General features: G+C 39.0%; 1 protein-coding gene and 2 long non-coding RNA genes across 3 annotated transcripts; all 3 read right to left on the bottom strand.

Moving 5' to 3' along the window:
• Positions 1-4,920: 4,920 nt before the first annotated feature.
• On the bottom strand, positions 4,921-6,126 carry LOC132626761 (uncharacterized). The gene is made up of 3 exons (XR_009577608.1): positions 5,829-6,126; positions 5,530-5,621; positions 4,921-5,446 (listed from the first exon to the last, which is right to left on the bottom strand). It is a non-coding gene; the product is annotated as an uncharacterized LOC132626761 (long non-coding RNA).
• Positions 6,127-6,295: 169 nt separating this feature from the next.
• On the bottom strand, positions 6,296-13,211 carry LOC132628740 (poly [ADP-ribose] polymerase 2-like; the record flags this gene model as incomplete). Its single annotated transcript, XM_060344505.1, has 13 exons — positions 6,296-6,481; positions 6,629-6,729; positions 8,740-8,845; positions 8,999-9,072; positions 9,252-9,394; positions 9,487-9,562; positions 9,679-9,789; positions 10,023-10,103; positions 10,380-10,442; positions 10,919-10,968; positions 11,172-11,218; positions 11,355-11,428; positions 13,092-13,211. Coding segments are annotated over 13 exons (1,050 nt in total), but the record flags the coding sequence as incomplete, so codon positions are not given.
• A 3,231-nt stretch (positions 13,212-16,442) lies between these two features.
• Positions 16,443-17,672, bottom strand: LOC132626762 (uncharacterized). Its single transcript, XR_009577609.1, has 2 exons — positions 17,516-17,672; positions 16,443-16,539 (listed from the first exon to the last, which is right to left on the bottom strand). It is a non-coding gene; the product is annotated as an uncharacterized LOC132626762 (long non-coding RNA).

Below are 17,672 nucleotides of genomic sequence, written 5' to 3'. Positions count from 1 at the left end.
GTCCCCTCGTGCACCTCTCTTATCACATATTCCGTTTCACCGGGGCCCAAACACTTAGCTAAAGGGCCGAGGAAGGACCGTCGATACAGTTGACTATCCACCAAGCAAAAGCGGGCAGCCTTGGTTCGCAGCGATCGTGACTCCTTCGGGTCCTTTGGGAGCTTCCCCTCACGCAGGTAGTCGATGTACTTATTGCGCCAATCCGAGGTCAAGCCCATTGTGTATATTTCGGCGTGCCCGGTTACTATGGCCGTGTTTGATAAGTGCATCGTTGCCCCGAGGTTGATTTCCTCCCCCTCAACCGAGGAACCTAAGTTTGCTAATGCATCGGCTTCGCTGTTCTGCTCCCTCGGTATGTGCTGCATGGTCCACTCTTTAAATTGATGAAGCACCACCTGCGTTTTTTCGAGGTACCGCTGCATCCGTTCGTCCTTTACCTCGAATACGCCGTTCACCTGGTTCACGACCAGAAGCGAGTCGCACTTTGCCTCTATTGTTTCGGCTCCCATGCTTCGAGCCAATTCCAAACCTGCAATCATAGCCTCATACTCGGCTTCATTGTTAGTCAATCTAGCAGTTCTAATGGACTGTCGGATGACCTCCCCGGCCAGGGTCCTAAGGACAACCCCAAGGCCGGAACCTCTAAGATTCGAGGCCCCGTCCGTATGTAGAGACCAAATGCCCGCGGTCTTTCCCGAGGTCAGCAAAAGTTCTTTCTCGACCTCGGGGACCATGGCCGGGGTAAAATCTGCCACAAAATCGGCCAAGATTTGGGATTTGATGGCCGTCTGAGGCTTGTACTCGATATCGTAACCGCTAATTTCTATAGCCCATTTTGTTAACCTACCGGATAACTCAGGTTTATGCATGATGCTTTTTAAAGGGTAAGTGGTTACCACACATATGGGGTGGCATTGAAAAATAAGGTTTGAGCTTTCTGGAAGCGCTTACCAATGCTAAGGCCAGTTTTTCCAAATGGGGATAACGGGTCTCCGCATCCCCCAAAGTTCTACTTACATAATAGATAGGGAATTGCGTACCTGATTCTTCTCGGACTAAAACGCCGCTTACCGCCATTTCGGAGACTGCTAAATAGAGGAAGAGTGGCTCATCGAACTTCGGCGTGTGCAGCAACGGGGGGCTGGATAAATACTTCTTCAATTCCCTTAGGGCTTCTTGGCACTCCGGCGTTCAAACGAAGTCGTTCTTCTTTCTGAGCAAATAGAAGAAACGGTGACTCCTGTCCGAGGACCTCGAAATGAAGCGACTCAGCGCCGCTATCCGCCCGGTGAGCTTCTGTACCCCCTTTATGTTGTTCACGACCTCGATGTCCTCGATGGCCCTGATCTTATCCGGGTTGATTTCAATTCCCCGGTTTGACACCATGAATCCCAGAAACTTACCAGACTTGACGCCGAAGGCACATTTCTCGGGGTTGAGCTTCATGTTGTATCTTCGGAGTACATCGAAGGTTTCCTGCAAATGCTTTAAATGGTCCTCTGTTTCCAGGGACTTAACAACCATATCGTCAACATAAACTTCCATCGTTTTTCCTATTTGTTCTTCGAACATCCCATTAACTAGGCGTTGGTAAGTTGCACCGGCGTTTTTTAATCCGAAAGGCATGACGTTATAACAGTAAGTCCCATAACGGGTGATGAAGGATGTTTTCTCTTGGTCCTCCGGATGCATCCGGATCTGGTTGTACCCGGAGTAAGCATCGAGAAAACTTAACATTTCATGCCCGGTCGTCGCATCGATCATTCTGTCGATGTGAGGCAATGGAAATGAATCCTTCGGGCATGCCTTGTTTAAATCCTTATAATCAACACACATTCGAAATTTATTACCTTTTTTGGGCACCACCACCACGTTAGCAAGTCAATCCGGGTATTTCACTTCCCGGATGGAACCTATATTCAAAAGCTTCGTTACCTCGTCTTTCACGAAGGCGTGCTTTGGCTCTGACATGGGCCTCTTTTTTTGCTTGACCGGGGAAAACTTTCCGTCCAAGCTGAGTTTATGTGATGCTATTTCCGGTGATATACCTGTCATATCTATATGCGACCATGCAAAGCAATCGGCGTTAGCTCGAAGAAATTCAATTAACTTACGCCTGAGCTCCGGGGTGAGCCCCGTGCCCAGGTATACCTTTCTGTCCGGTAAGAACTCAAACAAGATGATCTGCTCCAGCTCCTCCACGGTTGACTTGGTCGCGTCCGAGTCATCCGGCATGACAAAGGATCTGGGCATCCCGAAGTCGTCCTCCTCGTGCACTGGACCCGGTCCAGTGTACTTTAGTTGCTATTGGGGGACCTCCCCTCCGGTTGTACCCTTCTCTTCCTGAACCGGCTTCTCGGGCCGGGAAGCCGCCTCATCTACTGCGAACATTTCCTTTGCTGCGGGTTGCTCGCCCCGGATGGTTTTCACCCCCTCCGGAGTGGGGAATTTCAACAACTGATGCAGTGTTGAAGGAACCGCCTTCATACTATGTATCCAAGGTCTGCCCAATAACGCGTTATATTTCATGTCCCCTTCGATCACATAGAACATCGTTTGTTGAATGGTGCCATCCACGTTTACGGGCAACGAGATCTCTCCCCTCGTGGTTTCACTTGCCATATTGAACCCGCTTAACACTCGGGCCACTGGTACGATCTGACCGAGCAGTCCCAGCTGTTCAACCACTCTCCATCGGATGATGTTGGCCGAGCTACCTGGGTCAACCAAAATACGTTTGACCTTAGTTTGAAAGACAAGTACAGAAATTATCAACGCATCATTGTGGGGTTGGATGACGCCCTCCGCGTCTTCGTCATTAAAGAAGATAGATCCCTCGGTCGAATGACCTCGAGTGCGCTTCTCACGAACAATAGAAATCTTCCTCCGCTTCATTACCGGCCCTCGAGGGGCGTCAATCCCCCCCACTATCATGTTGATTGTATGTTGGGGTTCGACAGGTTCGGGCCTTTGATAAGATTCTCTTTCCTTATAATGATTTTTGGCCCGCTCGCTCAGCAGATCTCGGAGGTGGCCATTTTTCAATAACCGGGCTACCTCCTCTCTCAATTGGCGGCAATCCTCGGTTCTATGACCGTGGGTTCCGTGATATTCACACACTACGCTCGGATCCCGCTGACCCGGGTCCGACCTCAACGGTTTAGGCCATCTTACATCGGGGACACGCCCAATAGCCGAGACAAGTCCCGAAGTACTAACGTTGAAGTTGTACTCCGAAATTTTTGGCGGAACCTTATTACTGGCGGAACTTCCGACATCGCTCCTAAACGAGAGTCCCCGACTGTTCGACGGGCGCTCAACCCGCTTGCTGCCCCGTCCAGAGAAATGGTTTGGACTCTCGATTAATTTTTCGGACCTGACATTTTGCCTCTCCGAATGGGGATATGGCCGAAATCTTTCTTTCGATGATTCGGACTTCGTTTCGTATCCCTTCCTTGGTGCCTCGAAACCTCTATTTACTTTGATCCTTACCGGTGGGAGCTCGAATTGATCATCCTCCACCCGAATCTTTGACTCATACCGATTGTGGACGTCGACCCATGTTACGGCCTCGTATTCTAGCAAACTTTCTTTCAATTTGGCCGAAGCCACCGAACTTAGCATGTTGAGGCCCTTTGTGAAAGCCTGCGCGACCCACTCTTCTGGCACCGGGGGGAGTTCCATCCGTTCCCTCTGGAACCGGGTGACGAACGCCCGCAGTAACTCGTCGTCCCTTTGGGTTATCCGGAAAATATCAGCCTTACGGGCCTGCACTTTTATGGCACCGGCATGGGCTCTGACGAAGGCGTCGGCGAGCATTTCAAAAGAAGTGATCGAATGCTCGGGTAGATGGCCGTACCACGTTAATGCCCCCTTCGATAGAGTCTCTCCAAATTTTTTCAACAATACCGACTCTATCTCATCTTCTTCCATATCGTTGCCCTTTATAGCACAGGTGTATGAGGTCACATGCTCATGCGGGTCCGTGGTGCCGTCGTATTTCTGAATATCCGGCATCTTGAATCTCTTCGGGATCAACTTGGGGGCCGCACTCAGAGGAAAAGGCCTTTGAATATACCTTTTTGAGTTTGGCCCTTTTAGCAGAGGTGGAGCCCCCGGTATCTGATCCACCCGAGAGTTGTACGTCTCGACCCTCTTTTCGGCGGAATCCACTCGCTGCGCCAAAGTTTCGAGCATCTTCAGAACCTCGGTGGAGGAACCGGCCCCAGAATCATTACTCTCGACCACCCGTGGCTCGTTCCTTCCGATTTCCGCTGTACCCTTAGCCTTTTCAGACCCAGCTTAACCCTTTCCGCTCTGCAGTTGGGCAATTGCTAATCCTTGCTCGGCGATTGCCGCCCTTTGTTCCTGCAACATTTCAAAAATTAATCGCAAGTTAATGTCATCGTTTGGTGCGTCCGGTTCTCTTCGGCCCCGATCCCGGGACAATGTAACGGAATGATGAGTGTTTAGGGGGTCGGTTGCCGGTGGGACGGCGTTCTCTTGATCTACGGTATTTTGCCGGTTGAGTCCTTCCCTCGAATCAACGGGGTTCGGATCAGCGGGGTTCGGCAATGCCCGCAGTCCTCTCCCTTCGTTTTCCGCCATGATCTCGGCATTATTGACATGACCGGATTGCTCGACGTCAGCCATTTGGACCGTTTTCACAGAGATGGGTAGGGACATTTTTGGCTTTGATGAATATGGTAGAAATCAAGGCCAAAGACCACTATTATCCTAGCCCCACTGTGGGCGCCAAACTGTTTACCCCGGATTCGGGTAATCAATTAAATTTATAGGTGGGTATAGGATATGTGTTTTGTTCTTGATGTGTACTAGACAAAGAAAACAAAATATTTGAAGGTTAGCGATATATAGAGGTTAGTGAGCAATGTATGATACTTGATAGATGAAATGCACTAATCACAATGACATGCGTCCTTGGCCGAATTAAATGATGGAAGAATTAGTATACAAGAGTTCCTTTGTTACAAATGTTCTTGGAAAGTAAGAAGAGCTCAACCCCCTTAAGGGAGGTAGATATGCCCTATTTATAGCAGTGAGCCCATGAGCCTCATACAATATGAATTAATAAAATAACAATAAAAAAGGACAGCCCCTGCACGGATTTGGTGGGATTGGACTGACGGCGCCGTCTGACACACGCATAGTTGGTGGCCGACCATGACGTGACACCACTGGTGCGCTTCAGCAACGGTCATAACGGACCAACGGATACACGGGCAAACGGTGTCCGGATCAACAGTGATGAACCCTCGGGAAGTGTCCCCGAACCATCGGTGGCACAGAGACCGGACCAAAGGGCGCCTCTGCTCAGCTTCGATTAAAGCGCTTATTCGGGAAGGTGTGACGCCCCTCGTGCGAACTCCCGGCCCTTTTCTTCCTCCGATCCATATTTTCTCCGGATATGACTCATATCCGATTTCTACCGTATACACAATCAAGACCGTTAATGTGAAAATTTAGAAACACATAAATGTTTTAGTAGTTTTCCGAATTTCATCTTACCTCTCAGTATGAGGCGGTCGGGGATTAGTATCAACCAATTTATATGCAATTCTCTTCGTGTATTTAGAACCTTCCAATTGTTTGGTCCATCCCTGAAATTAGAGTTCAATTAATATCCTAAAATCAAATTTCAATCATATAATTAAACGTTAATTTCCTTAATAAAATAGAAGGTGGGCACTTCAAGAATGCAAAGAAGTAATAACAAAACAAAGAACAGAAAAAAGGAGGAGAATGAAAAATAAGCAAAAAAGAGGAGAAAATCGGGAAGACAAGAAGCAAGGAAGAAGAGAAAATACCAGCAAAAATAAAGAGAGTAAACATGGAAGGAGGAAAAGTAGAACAACAACCTGGTGGTGTTTAGAGGGAGGGAAAAAAAAAATAAGCAAAATGGGAGAGAAATGGAGTGAGAACTGAAAATATGAGAGAAGAGGCCAGAAGAATGATTTTAACCCTACGTGGTGTTTAGAATTTGGCACGTACTAATCTGATAGAGCATTTAAAATGCATGGAACATTAGATATGGACTCAAAAGTGAATTTTCGAAGTTACCCTTCGTCGTCCAAGTGAACTCTCACTTATTATATATATATATATATATATATATATATATATATATATATATATATATATATATATATATATATATATCCCGAGCCCGTGCAAAGCATGAGCGAAAGTTGTTATATAAAAGTGGTTCGACTTTCGGAAAGTACTTCCTTATTTGTTTAATAGGAGTTTAACCAACAAAAAGGAACCAATACTATCAAGTTAAATATGCTTTATATAAAGATAATATGCTTCGTATTGTGCGGAACAAAGTTATACTATTACATTGCCAAGTTTGTTAGAAAGAGAGAAGCTGTGAAATTTTTGATGTTCTTCGTGTAAGGGACTACAATCTGGATTCAAGCAGCTGTAGTTGGCTGTAGAAATTGCATCTGCGTGTTAACTGGAAAAGAGAAGAGAAAGCATAAGATACTTCAGAATTTGAAAGTTAATTCACAGTGAGATCATTAAGTATTTCGTAGATGTTCTACCATTATAGGAGTGGAAAGTAGGATGTGCAATTATAAATAACAGACTAAAGAAATCTCACCCAGCATCAAAGTGTCTCAACTCCAGCAGCTTGAAAAAACATAAGATGGGGCATATTTTCAACAGAAGGGTAATTCCAATGTTCTCCTTAAGAGCGCTAATCTGTTAAAACAAAAACAAATTAATAAGTAATAACTATTGATGTAAAAAATTTCAAGGCATAGTAGTGTGTAAAAGAATATGCAATGAGCATAAACAGAATATCTTAACAGAAAAAGAGATGTTAAGGTTTTCATATAGTGCTTTAACTCTAAGTAGCATCCTTTTTTTTTTTTTTTTTTTTTTTAATAAAACCAAGTAAGTCTGATAATTTTGTATAATATAACGTAGAACAACACATCGGTAATGTACGATCTTCCATGAAGAGGCAATATGAAGCATATAGCTTTTACATTTCTTCTATCATTCCATAGTCTGCACCACTACAGGGTTAGAAGAAATTTGGATTGCCTTTGAAAGTTCCTTTTTGGTACACTTATTCCTTATGGGAATTATCTCAGGAAAATAGAAACTTTAAGTAAATCTGTGTAAGATTATTCTTAATTTGCTCTAATAAACTTTAAATTTTATTCTTTGAAGTGATTTCTTTAAATACATGCTAGATATCAAATTTTATATTCCATGGTAAAACCTATATCTAAAATTAGGCAACCAGAAAATCTGAGACTCAATTAAATAGAAAGCATTGCATCTTCAATAGACAAGTACATGAATGTGTACCTTCACTTGAAGTAACATTATATGCTGACTTGAGCTTTAAAAGGGAAGAGACACTCTTTTGGTTTGACTTTGATCTGCATCAGAGATAAGAGATAAGGATGATGTTGCAGTAGAAAGGCATGAATTAATACAATTTTGATCTCTTTCTAAGTAAGTTCTTAAATTAGTCCGTAACTGTGGAACTTTTCCGGTGTAATTTCAATAGATTTAGCCATCAATGAACGTTTTAATGGAACATTTTATGTGATGCTCATGAGTTACTGAAAAGAAAAGGCTTACAAAATGATTTACTTTGTTGCTAATTGATCAGTTATCCAAGACTGAATTTAGGTGGAGCTGAAGCTTTGAAAAGACAAAAAAGAAATAAAGCAGAAAGAGGAATCTCCATCTCTACGCTAATCAATTAGCTATTCGGTCACAGAGCATGGCTGAAAAGGAGAGATTATACTAACAGCCAGAGATCCAACAAAATGAATGGCAAAACCACTAAAAATGATAAAGGGCATAAAAATACATAAAGCAAATAATCCATTTCTACTAAATTTTGCAGATTGTGCACCTTTTGCAGACAATAACTTGTTCGTCATATTATCAAACAAAAATCCTCAAACAGTTATAACCTCCATTGTTTGCAAACAGAGATTTCTAGCAAAAAGATGAGGGGGGAATATACAGAAACATTTAATAAAACACTTCATGAAGAAACATTTTTTTGGCTCGAACACTGAAGCCATTTGATTGATTCTTCACCTTCAAAAGCAAATTTCATTCCACATTTGTTTTAAGGACATCAAATGAAGAAAATCAGAAGCAAAACTATGAAGGCTAATCTTTCGGATTAATCTCAACCTTGCTAATTAACCATGAGTTGATACTCTAAATAGGAAGCACCATCTAAGGTTTTACCCTCATATATTGAGATTTGTGATCCATGGGTGCAAGTTGGCACAACTTTTGAGTCTTCTCTGTTACCCATCCATCGAGTAGCAATCAATGAAACAACAAGCTATATTGAGAAGCTATATTCTTTGATCTAGTTTTTGTCAAAAGCTTTAAGCTTCCCTTTGGATATTTCTGACCTTTTTAATGTATTAAAATCATAAATTCTATCTATTTAATGAAGTAAGGTAGTGGTAAAGCTTATGTAGTAAGCGTCAAACACACAAGTGGGAAAACAAATGCTTAAACTACAAGTGGGAAAACAAATGCTTAAACTAAGTGTCAGCTTAATTAGCAGCCTCTATATCATAACAACTTTAGTAATTAGACAATGGCTAAAAGCAACAAAAGAGCTAAGTCGATAATTTCACAATCACGAACATCGTATGCACATAACGCTTCAAGCAAATGGAATAGTGAAATAAAGATGGTGTTAGAAACAAGAGAGCAAACCTTGCTGTTTGGCTGCTCCTTAGGATTCCCCAAAGGAACAATTACACCATCTTCAAGTACTTGAGCTTTTTCAAAATCTGGGGCCGTGGCACCGACTCCTTTAGTGCTGCAATATCAGGAATCATGATATTCCCATGAATCATTCTTTTCCAGCTCAAAAACAGGTTTCTCTATAACCAAAAACTACAGTTTTCTTCTTTCTTTTGTTGTATTTTTAGTTTACTATCTGAGCAATAACATAAAATGAAAAGAATGAAACCTTAGCTTTCCCGAAGGCAACTTATCAGCATTGCAGTTGGCTGACAGCAGCTCATTCATGTCACCGAGCGCAACCTGTAAGGAAAGTAGAAAGATCATTAATTTTCCCTCCTATCCAGAGCTTGAAAAAATAGAAGATGTGAAACAGAAAGCTGGATATAGAGAGGTTGTGGCTCACAAAAAAGGATTTATCTAAAGGAGTGACATAAAAATGAGAGGGAAAAGAACTGGGCTAGATTGAAGGACTAACTAACCTCACACAACAGAAGCACACCATCCCTAGCAGAAGAGGAAGCAAAGCAATAATTTGCACTTTTGGAGAACATATCAGCAAAATAAACACCTTTCCCAAACATGTACCCTGTCGAAGGTGCTTCTGGAGGAGCAATTTGTAAACCTAGTGTATCACGCAGGAATCAATCATTAAGGGATTATAAGATGACTTAAAATACGCTTGAAGAAATTTAAACAAGAGATTAAGCAAACAACCCTGTGAAAGAATGCCAGCCCAGTTTGTGAGCCGAGAACCATGCCATAAAAGCATCCTATTACTTGTATCAAAGAACTGCTTACAGAGAGAGTTACACAGATTTTACATCAGTCTTGGGTGGTAGAAGTAGTTAAAAGTTAATAAAATAGAAAAACCTGTTGTAATGAATTTTATGAGACTTCAGAGTTCACCTTCTGGAATCTTTCAGTTTCACCTTCTCTTGACGCCCTAAATACTTGAACAATATTGGCAGCATAACCAGAATGTGTTTTTGCATGAGTGTTCTTCATGTAGTTCTCAATCTGACCAAAAATAACACCATTCAACTTCATACACTCCAGAGATGAATAATAATCTAAGACGAAAATAAAGATAGTACAAGACATGACGTGCTGATTACTCCATGCACCAGATGAACAAATAAAATACACAATGTTCATACTTGTCTTGCTGATCAACACACTGAATGAAGGAATACAACAATCAGAAGATAAAAGACCGTGAAGTAACAGATCCAATAAAAGAAAATTCATACCATTTGAAATTCCTGGGAACCAATTTCAACTGGAATAAGTTTGCAACGAAGTTGTTCATATTGATAATACAAGGGATCCTCCTACAAGAAGATGACGCCAATTCTGAGTCATATCTCAAACATCAAAACAGTTATTGTGTGCAAAAGCAAATTAAGTTGTGCTAAAAGCCAGATCTGTTGGAACATAGCTTCAACCAAAACCGTTTTCTTTATTATTTCAAAGATAAATCAAGAATCATTCAACTGATAATGCACCAAGATGGAGAAAAAATTTATAGTATTTTTTAATTTTTGAGCTTTCAGAATATCTATCTATACAAAAAAGAATACTTTCAACCGGACTCGGCAAAGCAATACCTGTATTTTTGTGTTATCCTCCAATAACTTAGTTGCTACTTCAATTTCAGCAAGAGCTTCGACCTTTTTGTTTCCAAGAGTTTCACCACAGCAAAAAGATCAGGTAGAAATAAGTAAAACAATAGACAAGCAGCATGAGAATAAACGTAGAAAAATATTGAACTAAAATTTCATTGTGAGGATAATTTGTGACTGACACCAGCTAATCTCAACTTTCTAATATATGCTTTGTTAGCTCATCTGCATAAACCACATACATATCCTACAGTTGAAGGCGTACAATAGGACAACTTAGAACCAACTCATTGGTAGGGAACATCAACTAACAGTAATAAGAAATTCATGCTTCAAGAGGGACATTACAATTGATGAAACATCAAACGATCAGTCAGTCCTACAACTGCCAAAAGCACTACAAAGCAGACACTTTCACCCCTTTAACTGAGGATGCACACCTATGACAGTGTAATACATAGAGAATAATGATCAGGAGGAAAGAGAAAAGGAGTGAATTTAGAAAAGAGAAAAAAAAAAGTCACCATTTCAATTTTGCGTTTTAACTTCTGAGGGGTGTCGATGACAAATTCACCTGACAGTACGACAATGAGTCTATTAGTAAGTTACACGAAAATTATCTAACAGAACCACTACCATTACCATCTACCTAAAGTAACTGAGGAAAAAAAGGACACAGGGAAAAAGAAAGACTGGAGGATCATGCAAGCAGATGAAGCTGGACAAGGAGGGAAAATGAGGCTTTGCTAGAAAGGAAAAGGAACTAAGATGACTTACGCATCTTCTTGAAGCCAAAATCATGAGGAATGACTGTATAGAATTTACTGCAACATAAAAATGATGAAAATATCAGCAACCATATATTCATTGTTACAAAATACTCCTGAAGCTTCTAAAGCTCCAGAAATAACGTGGTTAGGGATAAGCAGACAACATGCAGTAGGGATGAAGCAAACTTACCTGCTCAAATCTTCAAGCAGTGTTCTGTTAGACTGGCTAATTACATCAGAAATCCTTTTCAAGACATCATAGCCCTAAACAGAGACAAACTTTTAGTTGAATAATCCAGAGTAATTCTCTTTTTTCTCTCATTTGTTAATCCATTTACTTATGAGATAATTACAGTCCAATGTCTTTCGGTAATCCAATTTATAAAATAGCCAGCAAATGTATAGGTTTTGTATAGTAAATATAAATATACATATAATAGACATACTGTATAGATAATATACATATAAATATAATATACACAAAATATAAATAATCAGTGTATATGTTTTGTATATTTAGCTAGCGCTCGTAATTAATTTCGGCTGGGTGTTAGATATCTGGAAGACAGGGATTCAATGCTATGAACTTGCATTGAGATAAAACTCACGTGGAGAAATGGCAGAGTCCATATCTTATCATTTTCTATTCTCCACAAACGGGAAGTAAATTTTCTCATTTTCATCCAAAAGGATTTACGGAGGCGATCTCAGACTAATGTTTTTTCTTACTTTTGGTTGATGAAGTTAATTAATTTCCTTAAATAGTAGCACGAAGGTACTACAGAAGTATAAGAAGGGTACTTACAGTTTCACAACTACCATTCTAGATTCATATACTCCAAAAATTCAAAAAGAAGAGCCATACTTGATTAAAACAAGCATCATATGTCTTTTTTAAAGAGTAGAAGCTCACAGAGACAATCATTGTTTCCATCTGTTAATAGAGTCATGCACAAGGGTCTAGGATGTATCTAGAAGGAGAAAAAAAGTTTAAAACAACACTCATCAATGATGTTGTACAATTTTTTGTTCATTTATACAAGAAGAATGTTCATTTGTTTTGGAAGTGCGTCTACACTTCAAAAGTCCCTGCCTTTAATTTCAAACTTGACATGACCTCACTAACATCTAAGGACCTGCCCTGTAATCCCACTTTCTTCACTGCTTGACCAAAAAAGATGGGATTTGGTTCCTTTTACAGGTCATATTTGAGCTGACCATTTTGATATAACTTTCAACACAAGATTGTTATATATTATAAAGATAAATCAAATTTCTCCGACGATACAGAGCAACCAAATTAGAAAACGCAGTCAACAAAAGCTTTATATTTTCATTATAGTCCTGCTTAGAGTAATGGTTTCATGGGAACAACATCAAAACTAAGATTGTACTTTATATATTATATTATAAAGATAAATCAAATTTCTCCGACGATATGGAGCAATCAAATTAGAAAACCTAGTCAACAAAGCTCCATATTTGCATTATAGTCCTGCTTAGAGTAATGGCTTCAAAGGAACAACATCAAAACTAAGACTCTACTTTTTACCCAAAATTAGCAAGAAGGCTACTAAATCACCAAATTCCAAGTGCAGTAAATTTAGTCCCAAAAATCAACAAAAAATTAAACACTGTATTCTTCAACCGGGTTTGTCATTTCAAAATTTTACAATTTTTGATTTTTTGAAGCAAACCCACCACCAGAAAGCTAAGCAAACAAACAAAAAGAATAAGAAGAAAGGAAGCAACCAAAAGAACCCACCAGAAAATCGGAAGAAGCAGCAGACAATAGCTCAGCAGTACAATGGAAAAAAAGCCAAAGAACATTGAAGAGAGAGTTCATGAAAATTCTGACAATAACAATGAATTTAAGCCATAAAATTGGTAAATTTGAAGAAAATTAGGGCAAGAGGGAGAAGCATACCTCAAGGGTGAAGACGAAGATGGACACTTCCAGAGACACAAATTGAGGGTGAAGACGAAGATGGACACTTTCAGAGACACAAATTGAGGGTGAAGACGAAGAAGGACACTTCCAGAGGTTTTAGAGTGAGAAAAAATCTAGTCTAGTGCGATAAAAGGATCTGTGTAGGATGTATGTAGAAGGAGAGATGTATCTAGACGGAGAAAAAAAGTTGGACCATATAAAATTACCGGAATACCCTTCGTCGTTCCATGAACTTTCACTTATTAATAGTCTAAATAAACTAAACTAAATATAGATACTAGATGGCCTGTGCCCGTGCACAGCACAGGCATTTTCCCGACATGGTTATAAAATTTAGAGGGCCAACATTCGGAAAGGTAATTTCATCGCGGTTCTAATTGTGCAGTAAGATTGTCCAAAAAAGGAAATATCAAACTGAAGTATTGGTGTAATACATTAATTTGTAGAACAAAGTCATAAAATTACATTTTTGAACGTGCTATAAAGACAAAAATATTACGGGTTTTCATGATCATGTAGGTGGTCCAACTTATGTATGAGCAGTGTTACAATTGCATGAAATCTGGATTTTGACAGCTGCCAACACATATTTAATCTGGGTATCTACTGAAAAAAAGAAAGGTAAACATCAAAATTGGTGTTGTGTAGTAAGCATGCAAAAGTTTGGAAAGCCTGCAAATTTAAATTAACTTAAGCAATCATCTTCTGCAAGATAGTATTGAAGTACAATAAGGTTAAAAGGAAATGGGATGCCTTCTGCAGGCAGAAAGTCATAGCATCTCAGAAAAACTAAGTTGTTCCATAAAATGGAGAGAATGATAGAATTAGCAATTTCTTCTCATGAATGTTGATTTTCCATCCATAACGCGCTGATAGAATTAGCAATTTCTTCTCATGAATGTTGATTTTCCATCCATAACGCGCTTCAATTACAGAAGGATCAAGTTGAATGGTATTGAAAAGTTGAGTTACCAATAGGCTCGTTTTTTGCATTAATTAGTATCTCATATAGTTGAAAAGGGAGAAATTAACTTAAGGAGTGGTCAACTATAAAGATTCTTACCAAGTTATACTGGTACTACATATACTGGTGGTATATTTACAGATGATCAGGTAGCTCTGTATTGTCTTTACTACTTCAGGAAAATTTTGGGAAGTAATTTATCCATTAATCCCCTTATTGTTTATCTGTACTTTTATACGCTGCAGGTTTTTTGTACATCTAACTGACAAGACACCACATTAGAATTGCCACTATAAATCTATATATTGTACTCATTCATCTCCAATATCATGATAAATTAATCAGTTCTCTCTCTGAGTTTTGGTTTATGGGCAGCAATTTATTAATAGATTGATGCATTCTTTTTTATCAAGAAAATAGATTGATTTCTTAAAAGAGCACAGTTTAGATTACTTTTCAACGAAGCAGGAATAAAATACCATTATGAGAGTAATGTAAGAACATCATACCACAACCCTCCAAGAAAGGCTCTGGAGTGTGTAAACATATCTTCCAAGTGAGAAATGAGCCTTTTATGTTCTTCAACTAATACATAGAAAAATTCGTGAACCTGAAAAGTTAGACAGAAGAAGCATATATTAGGCTATTCAATTCCAGTACCCTGAATGCAGTATGGAAAAAAAAAATCTTTAGCTTCACATAGCTCAACTAATTTAGGACAACAATAAAAACTGGATAGAAGATCATTATGTACTAAACCACATCAGCAAAAACAAGGAAGAAGGTAGCAATAAGAAAAAACTGCAATAGTAAATTACTACCAGTAAGGTGTTTGGAACTGAGATTCAGTTTGAAAAAGGATAGATGCCTATGTTATGGGAAAACAAATGGAATAAAAAATATTCAGTTATTTCATGTGTATCTTCGAACACCTTAGTGTGCCAATATTCTTCCTTATTTAGAATTTTTTGTCCAAATGGAATTCGATGTACTTAGTGTTGTTGCAGTTTTGAGCCGAGGGTCTTTCGGAAACAGCCGCCCTACCTTTCAAGGTGGGCGTTAGGTCTGCGTACACTCTACCCTCCCCAGACCCCACATGGTGGGATTATACTGGGCTTGTTGTTGTTGTTGTAGGGTTGTTGCAGTTTGGGCAGTTGAGAAGAAAATTTTCATTAAAGTGTCTAAACAAAAATAACCACATGCATCAAAGAATCTACCCAAGAAATTTCGAGAAAAAAAAAAAAAAAAACAAGATACGTGTAAATCAAGAATCCAAAATCTTCTTTAAAAGGAAAAAGAAGATTCTAAATCAACATTCCATAAAAAAATAGAATGTTCGCACCAATAAACACAAATATTTCTGATTGAGAACTGAAGTTATGTACCTGCAAAGAATCTTCTGTTTCTCTCCTTTCTCAAATAGATTAATCTTGGCCAAGTTATCTTATGTTGAACTCTGCTGCTTGGAATATACATCTTGTTTATGATTTTCTCCCCAATTCACACCATTCCAGTTCCAAGTCCTACTTTGTTTCCTAACAAAATAAACGCAAATTAGAAAATAACCATACGCAGTTTTACATAGCATCTATAAATACCTCGAATAGGCAAAGAAATATGCCCAACATTCTGACATAACTCCGTAGGATTCAACTTTGTTCACCAATTTAAGTTTTCATGCAATACTTTTGTAGTATGAAGTTCTAATGCAGTCCATGCAATCTAAAGTAAAGCACGGGATATGCCTGACACTGTTGTTCATTTTTGTAGCTTGATGTCCAGAGTAATTTATATTCAACTTTCAAGTCTCAACTTATTCATAAAAACGACACTTTGCAGGCCGAAGAAAAGGCGCCCCTGTTTCTAGGTAAATAAAGTGGTTGATGCATATCATCTTGCAAAGTGATGAACTGGAGTGAAAATTGTACATATGACTTTCAAGAATGAGGAGTTTGAGATTTCTCGGTCTCTGACTTGAGATACCTTCTTGATTGGGTTATAACTAAGAAGAATCGCGCAAAATTTGTATAAAGTTGCAACGACGCCACAAGAGCAACTGACATTGCAAGCCCTATCAAAAAGACAGTAGGGCTGATAATTGTAAGAATTTACCGTCCCTAAAATAAGGATACACAATATGCAACTGCCTGATGTTTAAAAGAACAACTATATGTTAGAACGTAATGCAAAAATATCTTGGTTTGTGTAGCACAATCAACAATTTCTTACCACATGGAACTTCACCGGGCAATTGTTGTTCTCCGAAAGTGTCTATATCAATATGTTTGTCCAATAATTGTCTTGCTTGAGAGAAAGTGATAAAGATAACACCAAAAAAAAAAAAAAAAAAAAGGAAGGACAGACCTTGGCCGCGAAGATCACTCTACATCAGAAAAAACATCATCACTTTCTGGCAAATTCTTCATCTCATGCTGCTTGGGGTTTGTACATGCACCTCGACTATACCAAACAACAAAATCTAGTGAATATAACCGACACACCAGTGGATCATCATATTCAGGCAAGAAAAGCCAAATACGTACAAATTTTTACTGCCTGACATAGGATATCAAGAAGGTTAAGAGAAGTGGATCAAAGCAACACTGCATATAATTATATGTAGGGCTTGCTCATAGTGTTTTCACTGTTTTTTCCTATTATATTTGTCATTAAGCTAAAGATTTAACAACAAAATAGCATGACCAGACACAGAGCAGAGGATTAGATAATAGCTCGTAAGCCATAACTAACATTAAAGAAAACGAAGAGCAGTGCGAATATCCAGTAGAAAATCATACCTAAAAAAGTCAAATTCAACTCACCAGAATTACATGGTTTAAGCTAATTAAGTAATATTTTCAAACATCTTAGCTGCATCAAAGCTCTTCTATAAGTTTAATTTCTTCTCGTTTTTTTTCTCCTATATGGAAATTCAATGTGGCAGAGCATGTTTATACCTATGTAGGAAAATTTCAAACATGCATGCACAATGTAAGAAAACATCTAAGAAATTAGTAATTTAAGATCCCACAAATACTCATTAACAACAATTTTAGCATCTCATTGAAAAAAAAAAAACCCATCAGCAAATAACAAAAATTCGATACAAATTAACGAAAAAATATCTAAATTGACCAGAAATTATAAGAACATACTGCAATAAAGAGAAAGTAAACAGAAGTAAGCACAATATCATCAAACTAACGGGAACTCCCCGTAGATTCAAAAAAAAATCTTCTCTTTTCCATTTCAGAAGAAGCGGCAAACATGGCTTCAATTCTTCTTCATCTTTTTCTTCAGTGGCTCGCAGTTTCTTTTTTTTTTTTATAACTTTTGATGGAAAAAAAACTCTCCCATTCTGCCTGGCTTTTCGACTAAAGGGAAAAGACAATATCAAAGCAATGACATCTAAAACAAAAATCTGAGAAGAACAAACCTCGGAACTCTTTTTACCAATAGTCTACAGAGCACTCCTCTGTGTTAAGGAGAGAATAGCACAGAGGTAGATGGAGAACGAGAAAGAGCTTGAAGAGGTACGTGTCTGCAGTTTGGAGCACACGTGTTTATCCTGCATGTTGAAACATAATGCAACA

This window comes from Lycium barbarum, chromosome 2 (assembly GCF_019175385.1).
Source record: "Lycium barbarum isolate Lr01 chromosome 2, ASM1917538v2, whole genome shotgun sequence".
Taxonomy (NCBI): Eukaryota; Viridiplantae; Streptophyta; class Magnoliopsida; order Solanales; family Solanaceae; genus Lycium; species Lycium barbarum.
The sequence above is the reverse complement of the archived record's forward strand: the minus strand, read 5'-3'. Positions and strand labels throughout refer to the sequence as shown.